The 19585-nt window shown below is 46.0% G+C and overlaps 1 protein-coding gene across 9 annotated transcripts in view; it reads left to right on the forward strand.

Annotated features, from left to right (window-relative positions):
* AUTS2 (activator of transcription and developmental regulator AUTS2) overlaps positions 1 to 19585 on the forward strand; it is a 771159-nt gene that overhangs the window by 742953 nt on the left and 8621 nt on the right. For 4 of the 9 annotated variants that reach the window (XM_085557099.1, XM_077787473.2, XM_085557100.1 and 1 more), the window contains 11 exons: positions 334 to 874; positions 2263 to 2516; positions 3915 to 4156; positions 4565 to 4609; positions 8689 to 8784; positions 10037 to 10108; positions 11681 to 11710; positions 13188 to 13259; positions 16873 to 17014; positions 17505 to 17582; positions 18819 to 18902. In XM_085557099.1, coding sequence (XP_085413225.1) covers positions 334 to 874; positions 2263 to 2516; positions 3915 to 4156; positions 4565 to 4609; positions 8689 to 8784; positions 10037 to 10108; positions 11681 to 11710; positions 13188 to 13259; positions 16873 to 17014; positions 17505 to 17582; positions 18819 to 18902 — 1656 coding nt within the window. The remainder of the gene's footprint in view (positions 1 to 333; positions 875 to 2262; positions 2517 to 3914; positions 4157 to 4564; positions 4610 to 8688; positions 8785 to 10036; positions 10109 to 11680; positions 11711 to 13187; positions 13260 to 16872; positions 17015 to 17504; positions 17583 to 18818; positions 18903 to 19585) is intronic. The other 5 variants (XM_085557103.1, XM_077787475.2, XM_085557101.1 and 2 more) reach the window with 4 other exon arrangements.

Here is a 19585-nt window from a genome sequence, read left to right on the forward strand (position 1 = left end):
TTCTAATGTTCACCATTGTGTGAGAAGCATGGAGCTCATGTGGTGTTGGCTCCCTCAGTGGGTCAGTTCCCTCTGTTGTTCCCTCAGTGTGGAATGATGATGAGTAACAGCGATGGGGAGCAGCAGCGCTAAACAGGGTCTGGCTTCTCTGCCGCATGTTTTATTTTGAGGAGAGTTACTGGGGCAGGTGGGTTTGATCAGTTCCACATTCGCCTGGATGGTTCTTGATGGAAACAAAATGGAGCTGCCCGGAGTGCGAGTGGCCCAGCAGTGGCTTTGGGTTGGCCTGTCTGTGTCACGTTTAACCATTTTCTCTCTCTGTTGTTGTTGCAGATAAAGAGGTGGGAGTTGGTGCACTTGCTGACAATGACGACCCTGGTGCTAGGGGCCCAGCTGTCCCCAAAATATCAGGACTAGAAAGGAGCCAAGAGAAGAGCCAGGACAGCAGCAAAGACCCAATACTTGAGCCTGTGGTGCCTAAAGACCCCCGTCCTCAGGTGACGCCGCCGCCGCTGGAGCCGCCGCCTGAGGGCCGCTGCCCCAGCCCCGCGCTCGCCCCACGCCCGGAGGCTCCGGCCCCAGCGCCCGCCCCGGTGCCGGTGCCCCCGGCCCCCGCGGAGCCCGGCCGCCCGCCCGCCGGCCAGCCCTGTGGTCAGCCCTGCGGCCAGCCCTGTGGTCAGCCCTGCGGCCAGCCCTGTGGCCAGCCCTGTGGTCAGCCCTCCGGCCAGCCCCCGGCCGGCCAGCACCCGCCGCGGCCGCAGTCGCCGCTGCCCCCGGCACACCCGGCCCTGCCCGCCGTGCAGCCCCATCCCCAGAGCCTCTCGCAGCCGCTCTCTGCCTACAACAGCAGCAGCTTGAGCCTCAACAGCTTAAGGTAGGTGCACAGAGAGAGGGGTTTGGGATGCTGGGCTGAGCTTGGAGGGGAATGGGATAAAGAAGGGACAGCACAGCCCATCCCATCCCGGGGAAATAAAGGGCACTCTGTGCATTTTAACTTCGATTCCTCCCCTGAGATGAGCCAGGATCACTCTCTGTAGCCAGGTGATCCCATAAACTGGGTATTTTAAGTTCATCTGCTTTGGATTTTTTTCCCTGCCATACCTGGGTTTTTGGAAGGAATTTTACACAGTGTAGATCATGGGAAGAAAAGCCCAGTTCCTGCACTGGGCTGCTCACTGAATGAAGGCTGACAGTTTTCCCCTCCCATCCCTGCAAATATCTGTTTTCTCCAAGCACTGCCATGCCCCAGGGAGAGCAGCCCTTGATCAAGGTCCAGCTGGTGACAGCCCAACACCAGCAGTCACACACCAGGCACTTCACAGCTCCATGTTTTCCTGCACTGCTGACACCTTGCAGGCTTCAGTGTTTTTTCTCTCACCTGGCCACGGTGAGATCAGCCTCACCTTTTCTCTGTGGATAACAAAGATGAGCAGTGAGATTAAACACCATGGGCACAGGAACCCATGATGTCCCTCTGAGTCAGGGACCTCATGTTTCCCCTACTCTTAAGCTGGGTTGCCATTCTCCAGATCTGAGCTCCCAGCAGGCAGGTGTGACCTTCAAGACCTGGGGAAGTAGCGCTGTGGTTGCTTCATGGTTTGACTAAAGACTGGGAGGTGTTTAAGACCTGGATTTATTTTTAACCAAGCTGGTATTGCTTGTCTTTAAAAGTCACTGCAATAGGAGCTTGAAATAAAGACAAGCAGAATTAAGCCTTCCATGAATGTATTTTAAATACTCACTAGTAGGAAATGAAACCTGAAAAATTGCAGCTGGTGTAATCACAAATACTTCTTTTGTTGACTCATCTTATCTCATTTTATTGTGGAGTAGAGAGGGACATTACCTGTACAATAAGCACAAATCTGTTGTTGCCTTCTCAACTTCATTTCACATTTTCTTCAGTCTTTCATCTTAGTAATTCACTTTAAAAAAATTAAATTTTTATTAATGCAGTGATTTTGAGCTTCATTTGCCTGAAAACATGAACTAGGAGCAGTCATGTAGAAAGAACCTGGTAATTAAGTCATGATTGTACAGGGCTGATTACTCCTTTGTGCTGTTGTGGGACAATACCAACCTCTTGCAGCAAGGGAGAGCACGGCTCGGGTGTGTGGGGACCACGGGAAGTGAAAGAAAATGGTAACTGGGATTTGTAACACGAGTTACACCTGTGCTGTTGGATGTGAGGGGCTGCTGAGGTTTGTTGGTGTGTGTGCCAGGGCTTTTCTCTCTGCTGACGGCTCCTCCTTTCCTTCACAGCAGCAGCAGGAGCAGCACCCCAGCCAAGACCCAGGCGCCTCCCCCGCACATCTCGCACCACCCGTCGGCGTCGCCGTTCCCGCTGTCCCTGGCCAGCCACAGCCCCCTGCACAGCTTCCCGCCCGCCCTGCAGCCCCCCGCTCACCCACACCACCCCAATATGTTTGCCCCTCCCACGGCTCTGCCCCCGCCACCCCCGCTGACCTCAGGGACGCTGCAGGTTCCAGGACACCCAGCTGGGAGCACTTACTCAGGTGAGAGCCCCGAGGGATGCTCAGCTCTGGGTTTGGTCAGCATAACCTGGGTGCTGGGGAGAGGCTGCACTGACTGCAGAACAGTGACAGCAAAGCCAAACACACACAGGCACAGCCAGGGACTTTGCCTCTGTCCTGGGCTGTGGTTCTCCGAGGTTTGTTTTGTTCAGCCCACAGCGAAAACACAGCTGAGTTCACGAGGTGCCCACAGGGAATCTGTGCCCCCCACAGCAAAGGTCTCCATGCAGTTGTGGTCTGTGCCCAGCAGAGTTTCCCTGGCTGCAGGGAGAGTCTGTGCTGGCCGAGCTCACTGCAGTGCTGGGCTCAGGTGTGTTCAGAAGGTTTGGCTTGGAAGGACTTCAAAGCCCATCCAGTGCCACCCCTGCCATGGCAGGGACACCTCCCACTGTCCCAGGCTGCTCCCAGCCCTGTCCAGCCTGACCTTGGGCACTGCCAGGGATCCAGGGGCAGCCACAGCTGCTCTGGGCACCTGTGCCAGGGCCTGACCAGGGGAAGAAAATGGAGCATTTGTGTAATGGCATTTTGTGTCCATGAGCACCAGGGTGCTCATGTGAGCAGCAGCCACTTGGGTGCTCACTCCAGCCTGCTCGTCCACCCTCACCTATTTAGAACTGTGTTCATGTCCATAAATGTTCAGAGAAATGTGAAAACAGGCTTGGTGAGAGGGGAAATGAAAACTTTGTAATGTCTCATGCCTTTGGGATCTGAGGGAAGACCTCAGGGGGTTTTCTTACCCTGTACTGTGTCATGATTATCCACAGACAGCAAAGGAAGTGGCACAAGGCCTGGAAAAGCCCCAGAGCTTGGAGGAGATGTATTATTGTTTGTTTTCTCCTGCACTGGGCATTGGTGAGGCCACACCTGGAGTGCTGTGTCCAGTTTGGTCCCCCAGTTTAGGAAGGACATGGAGGGCTGGAAGTGTGTCCAGAGAAGGGCAGCAAGGCTGGTGACAGGTCTGGAACACAAGTCCTGTGAGGAGGGGCTGAGGGAGCTGGGGTTGTTTATCCTGGAGAAGAGGAGGCTCAGGGAGACCTCATCACTCTCTGCAACTCTCTGACAGAAGGGTGCAGCCAGGGGGGTCAGGCTCTGCTCCCAGGGAACAGTGACAGGACAAGAGAAATCAGCCTTAAGCTGCACCAGGGGAAGTTTAGGCTGGACATTAGAAACAAATTCTCCACAGAAGGAATGATGGGGAATCGGCAGCCCAGGGAGGTGGTGGAGTCACTGTCCCTGGAGATATTTAAGAAGAGACTGGACGTGGCACTCAGTGCCATGGTCTGGGTGCCAAGATGGTGTTGGGTCACAGGTTGGACTGGATGATCTCCAAGGTGTTTTCCAAGCCCATTAACGCTGTGACTCTGTGCTTCTGTGTTTCAGAGCAAGACCTCCTGCGCCAGGAGCTGAACACGCGGTTCCTGGCCTCGCAGAGCGCCGACCGCGGGGCCTCGCTGGGCCCGCCGCCCTACCTGAGGACAGAGTTCCACCAGCACCAGCACCAGCACCAGCACACACACCAACACACCCACCAGCACACCTTCACGCCCTTCCCCCACGCCATCCCTCCCACTGCCATCATGCCGACGCCTGCACCGCCCATGGTGCGTACCCCAGGCAGAAATGTGAGGATAAGTAGAGCACAACTCTATTCTTTATTACAAAAGTATTGTGGAGAATTTGCCAGGTTGTGGGGAAGGGCTCCTGTGCTGCCCAGGGGTGTCTGGGCAGGAGAGGCAGGGCTGTCCCTCTGTCACAATGTGAGGTTTAGGTGGCAGCACAGGACTGAGGGATGAGTTCTGCCAGTCCTGCTTGGAGTGTTCACTCAGGGGCCTCCTCTTTTGTCCTGTCCCTAAAAGGTCTTGATTTACTTTGAATAAAGAAAAAATCCCAGTTTCATTGGAAATTAAATTTCTGCATATTTTTTCCTCTCTGTTGGTTGCCAAATAATAGAGAAGTTGTCTTCTATTTTGCCAACAGAAGTAAAGCAAGGAAATATAAAGTAACTAGTTTGTGCTTTGATCCCTTTGCAGTTTGACAAATATCCTACAAAAGTTGACCCCTTCTACCGTCACAGTGTGAGTTTTATTGCTCTGTTTCCAACTGACTTCACTCCTTTTCTGTGGTGGGTTGGGATCACCACTCAATCAATGGCACAGTGTCAAATCTCTCCCTAATCATCACTCCAGGATTTACCATTATCGTCCTTGGTTGCTTTGGCTTTTGAAGGCTTGCGTTCATGGTGCTTGTTTCTGATAAAGATGCAGTATCAGCTTTTCCAATCAAAAGATCTCTTGCTCACACACCATTTGGATCTAGGTTTGATGTGAAAAGATGAGATAGAAGGGCTGACTGTTCTATGAAGCAGGAGAGAGCGGTGATTCCATCACGGTGTTTCAGTTGTGCCACAAACCCTTGGGCTGATATTTTTGCTAAGGAACTTAAAATTAACTGACAAACTATCAGACAAATCCTTCAGGGACAGATAATATAATAGCTTTCCCAATCTGTCATATTTTGTTTGATAAAATCTGAAAAACTGTCTTTATTATTCAGATTTCAAAGGCTCATCTGATCCACTGGGCTTGTTATGTTTTGAAAGCTCTGTGTGATGACAGCAATATGAATCCAGCTATGCACTAGATGTGTTTACCTAAGCTACCAAAAATGTTACTATCAAGATGAACTGATTTTTAAAATTCCAGTTACATGTAAAGCTTCTGCTCCTAAGGGTTTGAATCCACTGATTGATTTTCTGCTGACCTCTGGGTTGTATTTTCTTCATCCTATTGGCAGAGGCAGGTGTCTAGCAAGAGTTTCTTAATCCAAGAACAATATTTTGATGAGAGAAGGAGTACTGCATCAGCATTCAGAAATCTGCAGAGCATTTGGCTTTATGTGTTGGTTTTGCTTAGAAGTGGAACTGGGCAAAAAAAAAAAATAGTTAAGATGATGGTGTCTGGATTAAACATACCCCCTGCTCACAGCCTGTCCTGCCCCTGAACTGTCCTGTCCATGTCTGGCACTTCATCTGAGTAGCTGGGACTCAGTGTTTGCAGGCTCAGAGCTCCAGGAACATTCCAAAGGGCTTCTCACCTGCACCAGTGTTCAGTTGCTCTCTGATTTGCTGAGTTTCACGTGGCTTCAGGAGGTTGTCATCAGTGTGGCCCGTGGATCCCAGCAGGGAAATGGAACTGGGAGATAGTACCTGGATTTTAGACAAATCAAGCAGAGAAGTTGGCAGTGTAGGATAGGAAGCGTTGCAGAAGTCTCCAGCTGTATCTGCTGTTCAAATTCAGTCAAGTAATCCCAGAAATCTGGGAGCTACTTGGATTGCAAAGGTTATGGCCTCACCCCTCTAAGGTCAGGAAAGCTCCATGCTGTGCTTCCTTAGCCAGGGAGCCGTGCTGGGACCAAGGGATCTGGCCTCTCCTGCCTTCCCTGGGGAAAGGTTTGTCCTTGGGAAGGGGCTGCCCCGTGGTCACTGTGGGACAGCTGCTCCACTGGGATGCCCGTGGTGTCTGCACTGGGGGAACAGCCTGTCTGTGACCCCAGCAAGGTCAGCCACGTGTCCCCTGGTCCTCCAGTGAGCCAGGCCAGCCATGTGTCCCCTGGAGCCACCCCTGGGACTGGTCAGGGCACAGGGAATGGGAGATGTCCCTTAGCTGGGCTGGGGGCACACCCACAGGGCAGGAAAATCCAAATACTGTCAGAATGTGACACTTCCACAGAGCTGTTCCAGGGACAAGAGCTCCCTCTGTAGATCCACACCTGGAGCTCAGATACCTTAAAGCTGGCAGTGAGTGTGGGTGAACTTTGTAGGAGAACAGGGTCTGTTTGAGACTTGAAATCCATCTACTTTGGAACAGGGAGTGCAGCTCACATAGAAGCTAATGTTGAGTTTTAAATCACTGTTACTTCTTCTCTTTTAGCACAGTGAGGCTTTGCTTTTACCTGCAGCTGCTGCCAGGTCTAGTTTAGCATCACATACACCTGGCCAAGGGAAGCTGTGGTCACTGCATGTTTCCCCAGGGAAAGCTGTAAGGGAAAACTGCTGCTCAAAAGAGAAGGAAACTGAGGAAGAAGGAAACATTTGGCTATGAAATGTGAATTCTGAAAGCTGGAGGAATTTAACTGATACAAATTAATCATGAAGATAAACTATTTATATTTTATTAATAATTCTGACCTTGAGGAAAGGTCACATTTAATTAACTTACCACTTGTTATGAAAGTGAGGAAAGAATTCCTTATTATTAGTCATAGCCAATAGAATATGAAGTATTACATCTGTTGCCATCACTTAGAATTAGTCCGTTACACAGAGAATTAAAGACAGAAGACACTGGAGAATTTAAAGCACATTTTACTCATTAAAAGTTATTGTAAATGAGGTCAAATGTCTCTTAATGGTTTCTCAAATGCCTACAGTTCAGTATCAACTCATCTCAAAATGTTTTCTGCACCATTGGATGGAGCAGGTCCAAATTAAATGGAATTAAAAACAATAGCAGCAACAGGAATGGAGGCTCAATACCAGGCTTTTAAACTGAGAAAATCTCTGATACCTCTGAAATGTTTTCTCAGCTTTCAAGTAAATACAATATGAATAAATGACACTGCAAGATAAGCTAGTGGAAGGAAAAATGGTGAAAAAAAGCACACGTGTATGCCAGATCCATCACAACTTTGTGGTACTGATTTACTCTGGGATGGGATTTGCTCAGGGTTTTCCCACCCCTCATGTCATTTTTGACTTTGCCCAGTCCTGCTTCTGTTCAATTGGCCATTAACTCATTTTTTTTGATCTTAAAAGTAGCACACAGTAGTTTGACTTTGCTCAGCTGTGGTCAGAGGGGAATTGGTCTCAGCCAAAGAACCCTGTTAGATTTTAGGGTGATAATTCCAGTGGAGCTGGATCCTGTCTTAGAGCCATCCTTTCCTAGATCCATCCCCTCCTAGATCCATCCCCTCTGAGAACCAGAGATTTCACACCAAGAGTGGGTTTGGAGCGTGATGCTTTGAATTCCTGACTCCCACCACAAAGCTGTTTGGTGTGTGCTAGCAATATTTTCATGGAATTGGGAGAGTTTCTGTCACAGCAAGAGCCAAAGATTGACTGTCAGAGCACACAGACAAGGGCAGATTGGGATGTGATGGTTTATCATGGAATTACAGAGTGGGTTGGGGTGGAAAGGACGTTAAAACCATCTCTTCCACCCCTGCCATGGGCAGGGACACTTTCCTCTAGCCCAGGCTGCTCCAAGCCCTGTCCAGTCTGTCCTTGGGCACTTCCAGGGATCCAGGGGCACCATAGGGTGCCCACAACTTCTCTGGGCACCCTGTGCCAGGGCCTGCCCACCCTCACAGGGGACAATTTATTTGTTTAGTTCACCTGCTTGTTTCCCTTGTGCCTGCATTAGCACAGAGCAACATCTCATTTGTTCCCAAATTCCCTTAGGACAGAGCACTGGGCTCGGGGAGGTCAGTGGAGATGGGCACATTTTTGTACTGAGCAGTCTCTCTATAAAAAACTCCCATCCATTTCTGGGAGGTTCTGCCTTAACATTTTGTTTAAATACTAATCTTTAACAAATCAGATTGTCTGTCTGCTAATATTAGATGTGGCAGGATATCCTCTCAGACAGACTAATGAAGTAAGAATTGTGCATATTTTCCTCATTTCCTACAGATACCATTAAAATCCCAACCTACTAATGGAGTTTTAATGATACAATATCCTAGAACTCGTAAGGGTTTTTTCCACTTAAACAGGAAATTTCTGAGTCTCATTCAGCTCAGGATTCTGCCTTTTCTCTTGAAATGAGTCACAGACTGAAACAATTTAAAACCTCTCTCCAATTTAAAAATTAATAATTGAGGAGCAAATGTCTCCCTTATGCTCTGCTGGCCCGAGGCAGGTACAGGTTGCTGGCTGTCTGATTTTGGAACTGCTTTTAAGCTCTAAACCTCATGACATCTGTGAACATCCCATCGACTGCTTTAACTAACATTGTTGCAATGAGATCACTTCAATGCTTCTCAGTTCTCTCCATGTAACATTTTCCTACTGTTCTGCAGGAATGCTCTCTGTGTCCTTCTCAGCTTCCTGTGCTGGTGGTGACCCAGTGTTGATGTTCTTCTCTTTCTGTTGCAGCTGTTTCACTCCTATCCTCCAGCTGTATCAGGTATTCCTCCCATGATCCCTCCCACCGGCCCCTTTGGCTCGCTGCAAGGAGCTTTTCAACCCAAGGTAAGGCAGAAGTTACCTGGGACTGCAGCCAGGGCAGGGCTGGGCTTAGCAGGGGGTTCACATCCTGGAGAGGCTGAGCTCTGACCTACAGCTTCATTCCACAGGGCACAGTTGTCTTTTTCCAGATTTACCACAAAGAGAAGTTATTTCTCATTGGGTTCAGATACATCTACAAATTTTTAAAAATTATTTATATAAAGGCATGGTTAACTTTAGAACCAATAGAATTAGTTCCGAGATAGTGTGCATTAATGAAAGGTCATGTAATAATCAGGATTTTAATAAATGGTGCTAATTCTTGTTTACTCATTTCCATAATAACCTCCCAGCTCCAGCACAGTGCAGAACACTGATTTGGCTCTCCGCATGGGTGATAACACAGGGAGAGAAATGTGGCGAGTTCAGGGCATTTCTCTTTTGTTTTTATGGAGTCACTATCAGTAGGAGGAAGTAAGTCTGTAGTCTTTGCAACTAAAGACTGAAATCAGGAGTAGAATTTCTGCAGAGGATAAACCTTCTTCCTTAAATTGGCCTATCCACTCTAATGACTGAATATGTAAATTGCAGTTCGTTAGTGAGATTCTTTGTCTGTATGGTAATCAGACTGTTAACAACTCTCTTACTTAATTGTCAGTTATGCTGGAGCTGATTTCTGTCTTTTTCATTTTGGCATAGGAGCAAGCTCTATCTACATGTAGGGGTTGGGTTGTTTTTTTTGGGTTTTTTTTTTGTTTGGGGTTTGCATTTTATTAACAGACTATTAACATTCAAATAATGGGAAGGGCTTTAATTTTTTCCAACTGTATGTTTTCCTGATATCCATATTGTGGCAGTCCCTGTGGATGGAGTTGAGGTTCTCGTGCAGTGATGCTCTGTGTGCTGAGTGCATCACTGATGATCAGCAGAGCAGGGGCTGGGTCCTCCACATGCTGCTTTTGATGCTGTGTCATAAATGTGTTCCTAATCAGGTTTTTCACATTAGAAGATTTTCCAGTTTAAACAGTCACTATTCCCTCAGTGGTTCTGATTAAAGTAATGGGAAGTTGGTGGACAATCAAAGTGTGGATATGGAGATGATAATACTCATATTACTGAGTGGATTGTCATGATTCTCCTTTCCTTTATAAAAAGTTTATCCCCATTGCTTAGCAAGGTAATGATAAAGAAATATTATTTTGCACATTTTGTTGCTTGTAGGTATTGTTACTGTTGTGCAGCTCATTAATTTTGTCTCTCCCTGTGGAATTTCCAGACTTCCAATCCTATTGATGTTGCAGCCAGACCTGGAACGGTCCCACATACCCTTCTACAGAAGGATCCACGGGTCTGTAAAAACTGTTTTCTTTTTCACAAGTCTATCTGTTCCTCCTGAAAACCTTGAATGCTAGAGCTGCCATCTTCAGAAAGTCCAAATTAACACCCTAAAACCAAAGCTGTCTGAGCTGTTTCATCAGGGAGTGCTGCAGAAGTTCTGTGGGAACATTTCTCTCCCCCCAGGCCCTAGGGTAAAGGAATAAAAGTCCAATTCAACGTAGAAAATGTACAAACCTCCCCAAGATTTGTGTTTGTGCTCTGTAATTGTTTTTAATGTGGGTAATGACAGCTATTCCCTGGGTTACTGTAGTATTGATTGCCCCAGTGAAATACGGATGCACTTTATTGATCACTCAGTGCTTCTGGATTTCTGAATTCCAGGGGATGTGAACAGCATTTATTGCCTCAGCACTTTGTCCCTCTGCCCAAGGGTTATTGTTGTGTTTGAATTGATGGCCATTATTTCCATAAGGAACTTCATACTCAAATATTTTTAGCAGAACTCTCAAACAAAAGCACTGAGGAAGTCTTCCCAAAATTCCAGGTTGTGGCATGGCTGAACTTCCAGAGCTGTTGTCTTTGCATTGGGCCAAATTCCAGTACTTTGGGTTGCTCAGCAGTGGAGCTGAGGCTGAGCTTTACACCAAAAGGAACCACATTTCTGTTTGTTTGGCTAAGTGCAGAGATAACCAGAACCTCCCATCAGGAAGTCATTTAGCTTTATGTTCCCTTTCAACTGGGAGTGAGTTTCGATTATTTCAAGATGATGCATTGTGCCATCACTGTGTCTGCTAAGTACCTTCTGCACCTATAAATCTCCTTGAGTATTGCATTTCAAAACAGAAAATCCAAAACAAATGAGCAATACCCAATAAATTGAATTATTTCCCAGCATTTATTGATGAAATACAAGCAAAAAAAAAAGGGGAATAAAAAATAATCTACTCCAAAAAAGAAACCCAACAGGCCACATCAAAAATAAAAATGAGAAAATTGGGTTTTTATATGGGCTCTGTTTACCAACATCTGTTTCAGTGTGAAAACAATTAAGGCAAAGCCCATTTACACCAGAGAGGAGCTCTGGCAGCAGTGAGGCACAAGGCCATGACTTTGGCTGGTGGGTGGACACACTGCTGGTGTGCAGGGCATGGCTGACACCCCATCCCAGCCATCCCAGCCCCACTGTGGGATTGAACCCTATCAATTATCCAGCCTTGCCATGAGCTGAGGAGCTCTGAAAGATGAGAGCAGGAGTTTGCCCAAAGGACAGATCTGTGCCTCCATCAGAGCAGCTAACCAGCCATTTCTGCAGCATTAAATCAACAAATTGCTGCTGCTGCCAGGGGCCAGAACTCTGTTTGAGCCTGGTGGAGCTGCTCATCACCACTCAGGTGCCACAGCCAGGGGGAGGGGACAGCACAGAGATGGAGGCTCAGGACTAATTATTATCCAAAAGGACTTCATTTGAAAGTAAAATTCTAGCATTTTAATTTCATCTCTTAATGAAGCAATACAGATTTGTTAATTAGAGCAATTGTTTGAGTGACAGGCGTGTAACCAAGCTGTCATTTCTTCTTCACAGTTGACAGATCCGTTCAGGCCCATGTTGAGGGTAAGAAATCTTCCTGTGCTCCTGTTTGTCATGCTTGGCTCAGTCCCACCAGGTTGCAGCACAAAATAATTCCAAATGAGAGCTGCCAAGTGTCACCTGGGCAGTTCTGCCCTGCTTTTGGGGAGGGCAGGGCACTCCTGCAGCTCCTCATCACTCAAGGACAAGGCAGAGTTTCACAGTTGGAAGTTTTGCTCTTCTCATGGAGCCCCTCATGTGAACACTTGAGCTTAAATATTGATGATCCTTCCATCATGGTTTCCTGAGGCAAATCGTAGAGATCCTGGCAGTGATTCCCTGTTACTTCACTGCACTCTGAAGGAGTTTGCTTTATTATTTTACTGAGTGTTTTCAGTGTTATTCAGTGTGGTACATCCCACCCAGGTATCTCGCTGTCCACTGTAGACAGACAATCCACTTCAAACACAAAATATTTTAAAAATAAGGTTCTAAAGATCCAGTCCATGATCCATCACTCATCTAAAAGGAGTTTTGGTTAATTTGTCAGCATATTCAAGAAAAAGGTCTAGATTTTGCTTTAGTGAACCTACTAAATCACTAGCACAGCCAGTTTTGCAAATTAGCAAAAGGCTTGAGTTTAGGGTAGTATGTCTGTGATATAGAGTGGTGTTTTTTATTATTTAATTATTGGTTGATACACAGCTAGAACTAGAAGGCAGACCATGTGCCATAGTTTGTGAAACAAGTAGCTTAAGGAGACTCTTAAATTCCTGTGATAAGTTTTAAATCTGCAGGAGTCATTAGTTGTGTAGGTAACTACAGACCCCTAAGTAACAAAATTGAAGAAAGTAGCTCTCAAATGAGTCTTTTTCAGACAGTTTCCAGCTGTGCTGGAAATGGAGTACAAACTCAACAGGAGGCCTAACAAGCACTCTGGTTCCTGCCTCCCTCTCTCTTCACTGTGACTCAGGGGGACAGGGAGGATGCAAAGTCCCCCCCGGAGTGATTTGAGTGACCTCCATTGTTTTCAGCACATTTATGAGCAGAAGTCTTGGAGGGACAGACAGCAATTACATGAGGGAGTCAGATGAATTTTGAAAACCAGGGTGACCTTTAAAACCACTTCTATTTTCATTCTTTGATGGAAATGCCTGTCCTAGAATTTGTGGAAATGACCTGAGTGTGCAGCTGTGAGCAGTCCAGCTGTGCAGGGCAGCTGCTCACAGGGACACAGCCTCACAGCTTTCAGCAGCACAAGCTGCACTCTCAGCCAGTGGATTACAAGAGTGGATCCAGCTGGATCATTCCTGGATAGCCAGATAAATTCCCTAGCAAGGGACAAGTCTTTCCATTTCAGCTTTTCCAGGAGGATGGAGAGGGAACCCTTTGCTTTCAGTTGTCTTGGCGTGGGGATCCCGTAGACTAAATCAGAGAGGGCTCAGGGTCAATTTTCTTTTAGGAATAGACTAAAGCATGTCAGGTCTTTTGAAAGTTACTGATCCATGTCTTGTTTTTCCAGAAACCTGGCAAGTGGTGTGCTATGCACGTGCACATCGCCTGGCAGATCTACCATCACCAACAGAAAGTCAAGGTCAGTGCCTGGGAAGCCTGGACTGGGGGTGGGGGCACAGAGCAGAGCTCAGAGAGGAAGGGCTGGCTCTCACCTGGGCACTTCTGTGCCATGGCCAGTGCCATGGTAAAGTCACACACGCAGCATTGAGCAGAAGCCTCGTTTCTGAGGGTTGGTGTATAAGGGTGAAAAGCTGAAAGTAGAGTACCAGCTGAGTGTCTGGGATGTGCTGGAGCCAGGACAGCAGGTCCTGGGTAGGAGCTACAGCTCTGTAGCTAGGAAGGGTGAAATGGAGGTGAGCTACAAGGTGGTTTGCTTTTATTTATTTATTTATGGCTGAGGACACAAATTTATCAAGTGTTTTTTTTTTTTTTTTTTTCTGGAGGCACTAGGCACATGTATCCACTTCCTCTTATTAATGTTCAAGGCAGAAGAGGATACAGGGAGACTTCTGCTGTCCCTAGGATGCTTTACTAGTGTGGCTGCACAGGTTCCCCTCAGCCTTCCTTCACAGCCCCTCATGGCTGGAGGGTGGCACCTGGATGTGTCCAGGCTGCCCGGGCAGGCACAGCCTCTCAGGGGATGTTGTGTTATCAGACACTGCCTCACTACACTGAAGGTTAGGGGATGGAAGTCCTGTCTTAATTATTTTTCAAGCTCTGAGATTTCAAGGGTGAAGGCCATGAGTAGTTTTTCATTCTTACTTAACTGAATTTCCATTGCACATGGACTCTGGGAAAGTTTATTCCCCTTTATGGTATTTTTACTGTATCACTTAAAGATCTTGTGTTACTCCTGAAGTTTTTCAGTAAGTCACAAATGGTTGTTGTTCTTCACCGCTCATACTTTAGGAATCAATAGTTTGTGTTAGAAACTAATATTACCAGGGAATCCTTAGCACTTTGCAGTTTGTGTGTGCACTTGAATTGTGTAGAGTAGTGGTATAAGAATATGAAGATGTTGAACAGCTATGAAAACCTGCAGCTAATAGAGTTTAAAAATAACCCTTTTAAACAAGGTTGACAGGTTAATTTGCTGCAGTAGACATATCTCTCTTCTCTGCTTCCTTATGTTTCCCCTGCTAGTGATCTTCATTCATCTTCCCATTATCAAAAAAGACAAGATTATAGACCTAGAGAGTTATATGTCCTTTTTTTTTTATTTTATTGAAAAGGTATTTTCTTGAAATGAAATTATTATTCCCATGTTATATGTGTCCTTTGAATCTTCCTTGATTTGATATTCAAAGAGAGGTCAAACCAGTATATTTATAACTCACAGTAAATGCCATTTTCATGCAGCCATTTATTTCTTTTACCTCATACTTTTCCACCTGGCATGTTAAAAAAAAAAAAAATAGCAAGAATAACACCCAGAAGCACATGAAAGGATGTTGACTCGAGTTTTTGAGGCTGTGCATGATATTTTCAAGAATAATTCAGAAGTGTGTCTGGTCAGTAAGGAGAGTTGGGATGTCCCTGGGTACACAGGAACCATGTCCCAGTCCTGATGTAACCACAAAGGGGGAATCTCTGTCCCAAGGCTCACACAGGACAATTTCCCCTTCTCCTTACTCACTGCCATGGTTGTGAAGGTGCCTTTTTTTCTGCACAAACTGAGGTTGCTGCCTGACCACAGAGCAGGGAATCAAATGGGCTGGTTTGCAGTTTGCATGCAGTGCCACAGGGCTGCTGCCAGTAACGATCTGGCCCAGTAATTGCTTGCAGAGGGCAGCAGCAGGCACTGAAGGAGCAGGCACAAAGGGAAACTTTAAAACACAGCCTTCCTGACCTCAGGAAAAATTGCATGCAGCTGTGGATGTTGTTTGGCTGCCTGTGCCTCTGCAGCAAGACCTGGGTAACCTCTGCACACCTCAGGGATTCAACAGGGCTGCACAGCAGTCAGGGCACAGAGCACATTTACAGCCTCCTTACACTGCCCGCTGCTCAGGAGAGGATTTATGCTCCATAATTGGGCCTCTCTCCTTTAGGAAGGGCCTTACAGCCTGATCTAAGAGCAGTGCAGACATTTACATTGATTTTTGTGGGCACCATGCTCAGGTGTTACACATTTTCTGGAAATACATTAAGAAGGATTGGCATCCAGAGGCTGCTCTCCTGAACAGCAGCTGGGGAGAAAAGAAATCTGACCATTTCCCTGGTACTATTTTAAGGTAAACCAACACATTCAGAAAGCTTTTAACACATCCATGGTATTCCTGTTCCTCTTCAGACAGGGGATTTGTTCGTTATTTAGAGCAGCACCATTCATATGGCTGCAATTAAAGTTTCAGCCAGCTTTTGCTATTCTGAGTAATGCCTGTCAGGGGTTTATAACTTGGTTGTTAAAAAAGAATAAAAAGAGTTCACAGCATAAAAATCTGGCACACTGGCTTCTACTGAGGCATTTGTATTTTCTGAATGCCTTTTAACTATTAAAGCACTTCAGTGTTACTTCCTTAAAAGATTTGACCTTGACTTGGCCACCTTTGCAGTTTCAGTATTCTTGCAGGCCATTATCTCCAGACATAGATAGTGGCTTTGTTTCCCTTTTCCTTTTTCTTGTTTTCCTGCTTTTTTTTCTTACTTTTTTGTTCTCATGACTACACAGACATGTTTCTAGCACTTGAAAAACAGCTACAAGGCATGCACATTAATTTGATCATAACTTTTTAATATGCATATTTATATCATTGTAATAGTCTGTACTTGGGGCTGGCACAGTATTAAATATTGATTTATAAAGCGTAGCCTGCTCTAGAACTACTGTTAAGATCTCCTGGTTCCTTGTTACCCATTTATAAATCCTTTCAGCTGCCCTGCACAATTAATCAGCAATCTGCATTTAGGGAGTTCTGGCAGCGCAGGTAATTGGGAATTTGGTTTTCTTCCTTCATTCTATAAAACTACTGAAGTAGGCACCACTGAAACAAGGATGTGGCACAAAGAAGAGCACATCCTTCATCCACTTACCACTCACAATGCAGCTGCCTCAGCAAATTCCCCTCACAAAAGGGAGGCTGCTGACTCTAACACATGTACACAGAGACATGCAGCACTGAGTGTGGGCTGAGAGCTGTCAAAGTGGGACTCAGCCATTCCTGCTCTGCACTCTGCTTCCTTTCAGCCCCTCATCAGGCTGAGGGGCACTGGAGGATGCTTTGCATCCAGCATTTCTTGGTGGCAGCTTTCCCTTGGAAATGAGTGGTTCTGATGTCTGTGTCTGGTCTTTCAGCACCCCTGCCCAGCAGGGACGAGGACCAAGCTGACATTCCCATTTATTATGTGGGACAGACCTGTCCTTACAGCTCAGCAAGTGTCTGAGGCCTTTTCAGAGAGTTTTATGTGTGTTGTTGAAGGCAGCTCTGTGCTAAACACCCTGGAGAGGTGGGTGTGAGCATATGTGAAAACACTGGTGAAATTAGCAGGAAATATGAAGGAGCCAGAGCCTTTCCCTCTTTGCCTTAGATCTCCCTTCCAGGAAAACAGCTGTGTGCCTGTGCTCGGGGTCCCAAAAGCCAATATTCTTGTTAAAACATCAGTATGAATGAACTGCTCTACCCACATCATTCTGGAAGTGCCTTTTGCTGTTACCTTTTCAGACAGTCTCTTCCAAGTCCTGTTTTCCATTTCAGAAACAGATGCAGTCTGATCCACACAAGCTGGACTTCGGCCTGAAACCAGAATTTTTGAGCAGGCCACCAGGCCCCAGCCTTTTTGGAGCCATCCACCACCCCCATGACCTGGCTCGGCCATCAACTCTCTTCTCCACAGCCAGTGAGTACTGAAAGTGAAATCCCCTTCTTGCTCCTTGCTCATTAAACTGCTGATCCTTGCCATGAATTTCCCATATGCTTTGGCTTATGAACTCTCTGCAAGACATCTCAGGGGCTATTAGTCTATTAGATAAATATTTTAAAATTATTCTGTATGCTTTTATAAAGAGCCCAACCTGCTGGAACACTGCACAGGTAGTAAATGAGGGAACGTTTCCTCACAGAGCAATGTCTCATGCATCATGGAGATGAGATGTTGGAAATAAGGTGTATTTCTGACCTGAAACATTCATTCCCCTGCATCCCTTATCCTCTAACTAGGTATTTCTGTTTGCAAAAGCAGCTGCTCTCTGCATAGGATCCTGTGAGCCCCATGCAGGGCACAGCAGTGTCAGCTCACATGAGCTGTTAAAGAAGGGACAGCCCAGAGCACAGCGAGTCCCTCTCTGAGCATTTGCTGGGAATTGACCCCTTTTGCTTTGTTTTGGCAGGTGGGGGGCATCCAGCCGGGACCCCTTTTGGCCCACCACCCCACCACAGCAACTTCCTCAACCCTGCTGCTCACTTAGGTAGGTCCTCTCTCAGCACAGACACTGACCACTGAGACATGACAGACTTCCTGTGGGGAGACACTCTGAGTGTGCTGCTTATTAACCTTTACAAATAGCACATTTTAGTTTTTACCCAGGTAGAAGTTTAAATACACAGAAAAATGTCACTGTTTGTGTTTTGAAATACTTCTGGACATTAGAGGAGCAGAGTAACTGTCTGGGTTTCATTTGAATTATACTTAGAACCAGTCAAAAAATGCCTTAAGGACAAGGCTTTGGATCACAGAAATGTTTCTTTTCCTAGCTCCTACTTAGATATCTGTTTTTCTGTTAAAGTGAATAAGAAACATAGCTTTAAAATCTTGTGATCTGGTTTCATGTGCCAGTTAGTGAAAACTGGTGAATACACATTGAAAACCAGAACCATCCAAGTCACCAGATGTTGTTATTTCCTTTCTAGCTTATTGCTTTTGTAATGAGGTGATCTGCTCCTTATGGGAGCATCCAAGACCAAAACTTTAAATTGTCATCTTATTTTGCATGGGGAAGGATTTGGGAGGGTCACCAAACTGGTACAGCAAACAGAAAATGCAGGTTTATCATTCTGCACTTTGCTGCCTATGGAAAATGCTGGCTTTGGGCTTCTTTTTCTCTGTGCTGATATTTATCAGAAATGATTGCATCAAAATTATTAGACTACTCCAAAATAAAGTGAGAATTTCTTTATATGATTTTCCTGTTGCCTGTATGCATTAACTAAAAAAAAATGTTTCAGCATTTTTCAGTCCATACTAGTTTTTTGTGTAGTATTAGCAATAAACACCAAGGGAATGACAGAATGCTCAGGCCAGCATGACAGTGGAACAGGACATTTTATTTATTTATACCCTGGCTCTGGTTTAGGAGACATGGCCTGAAGGTGTTTGAAGCACAGTTGCCAGAGTTAATGATAGTTTGACTAGCAAGGGGGACATTTCCTGAGGAAGGAAATAAATGGAAGTAAAACCAGATATGTTTGCAGGTTTCAAATGAAGTATCATGTCCATTTTAACATCTTGATTTTCTTTAAGAGGGAGTTTTTTAGTAGATGATGCCATGGGCATGGCCAGGAAGAAAGCCAGTGCTTTGTGTCCCAGCCCCTCAGAGCCCTGCTGTGTGTGGGGGCACAGCTGGGGTGCAGGAAGGTGCCACGGGGGTGCTGGATGGGGGCTGGCAGCTCCCTCGGGGCTTTCAGCTGTTTGTGTTGCTTTGCAGAGCCCTTCAACCGGCCGGCGTCGTTCAGCGGCCTCACCGCCGTGGGCAGCAACGCCTTCGGGGGGCTCGGGAACCCCGCAGTCAGTGAGTACCGGGCCGTGGCCCTCCCTGCTCTGCAGCTCGCCAGGGCCACTCAGGGGACTCTTGGCTCTCTTTTGTACTGCTTGGTTACATCACCTACCACTAAAAGATGGGAATTTGGAAAGCGACCTTTTCCGGTTGTCAGTAAATCGTTTAATGTTAATTACTTAATAGTTTGGGTTCAACCTAGTGCTAAATGTTACCATTACAATGTTAATTTAAAAAAAAAAAATAGAGCCTTTGAGTGCTTGTGAAATTTCCCATGGTTTTGTTGCATGTTAAGAAGTAAATAATGTATGCAGCTAGGGAGCTGTGGATGGTGATATTATTTTTTTTCCTTTCTCACCAGTAATTCAGGCCATGTGCCTGGAAAAGATCACTAACCTGCATTTACTAGTCCAGGTTCATCAACATTTCTCTAAATTTAGCCAGTCACAGAAAATCATCCTTTTAAAAGTCACTCTCTTTCTTCATACTTCAAATCTGGCATGATTTTGGTCACATATTATTTTTTTTTTGGTTCAGGATCAAATGTAACAAGTTCCATTACTTATAGTCCCTATAACGGTCATTTCCTGATGTCTCCAAAACATTTGGAATAAGGATCATTGTCACTTTTATCTTGCTCCTTCATCCCTTGTCAATTTTATCCACAGCATTTCCCTTTCCAATTAAAAGAGCTGTCA

Source organism: Lonchura striata, chromosome 19, assembly GCF_050655825.1.
Source record: "Lonchura striata isolate lonStrDom1 chromosome 19, ASM5065582v1, whole genome shotgun sequence".
NCBI lineage: Eukaryota > Metazoa > Chordata > Aves > Passeriformes > Estrildidae > Lonchura > Lonchura striata.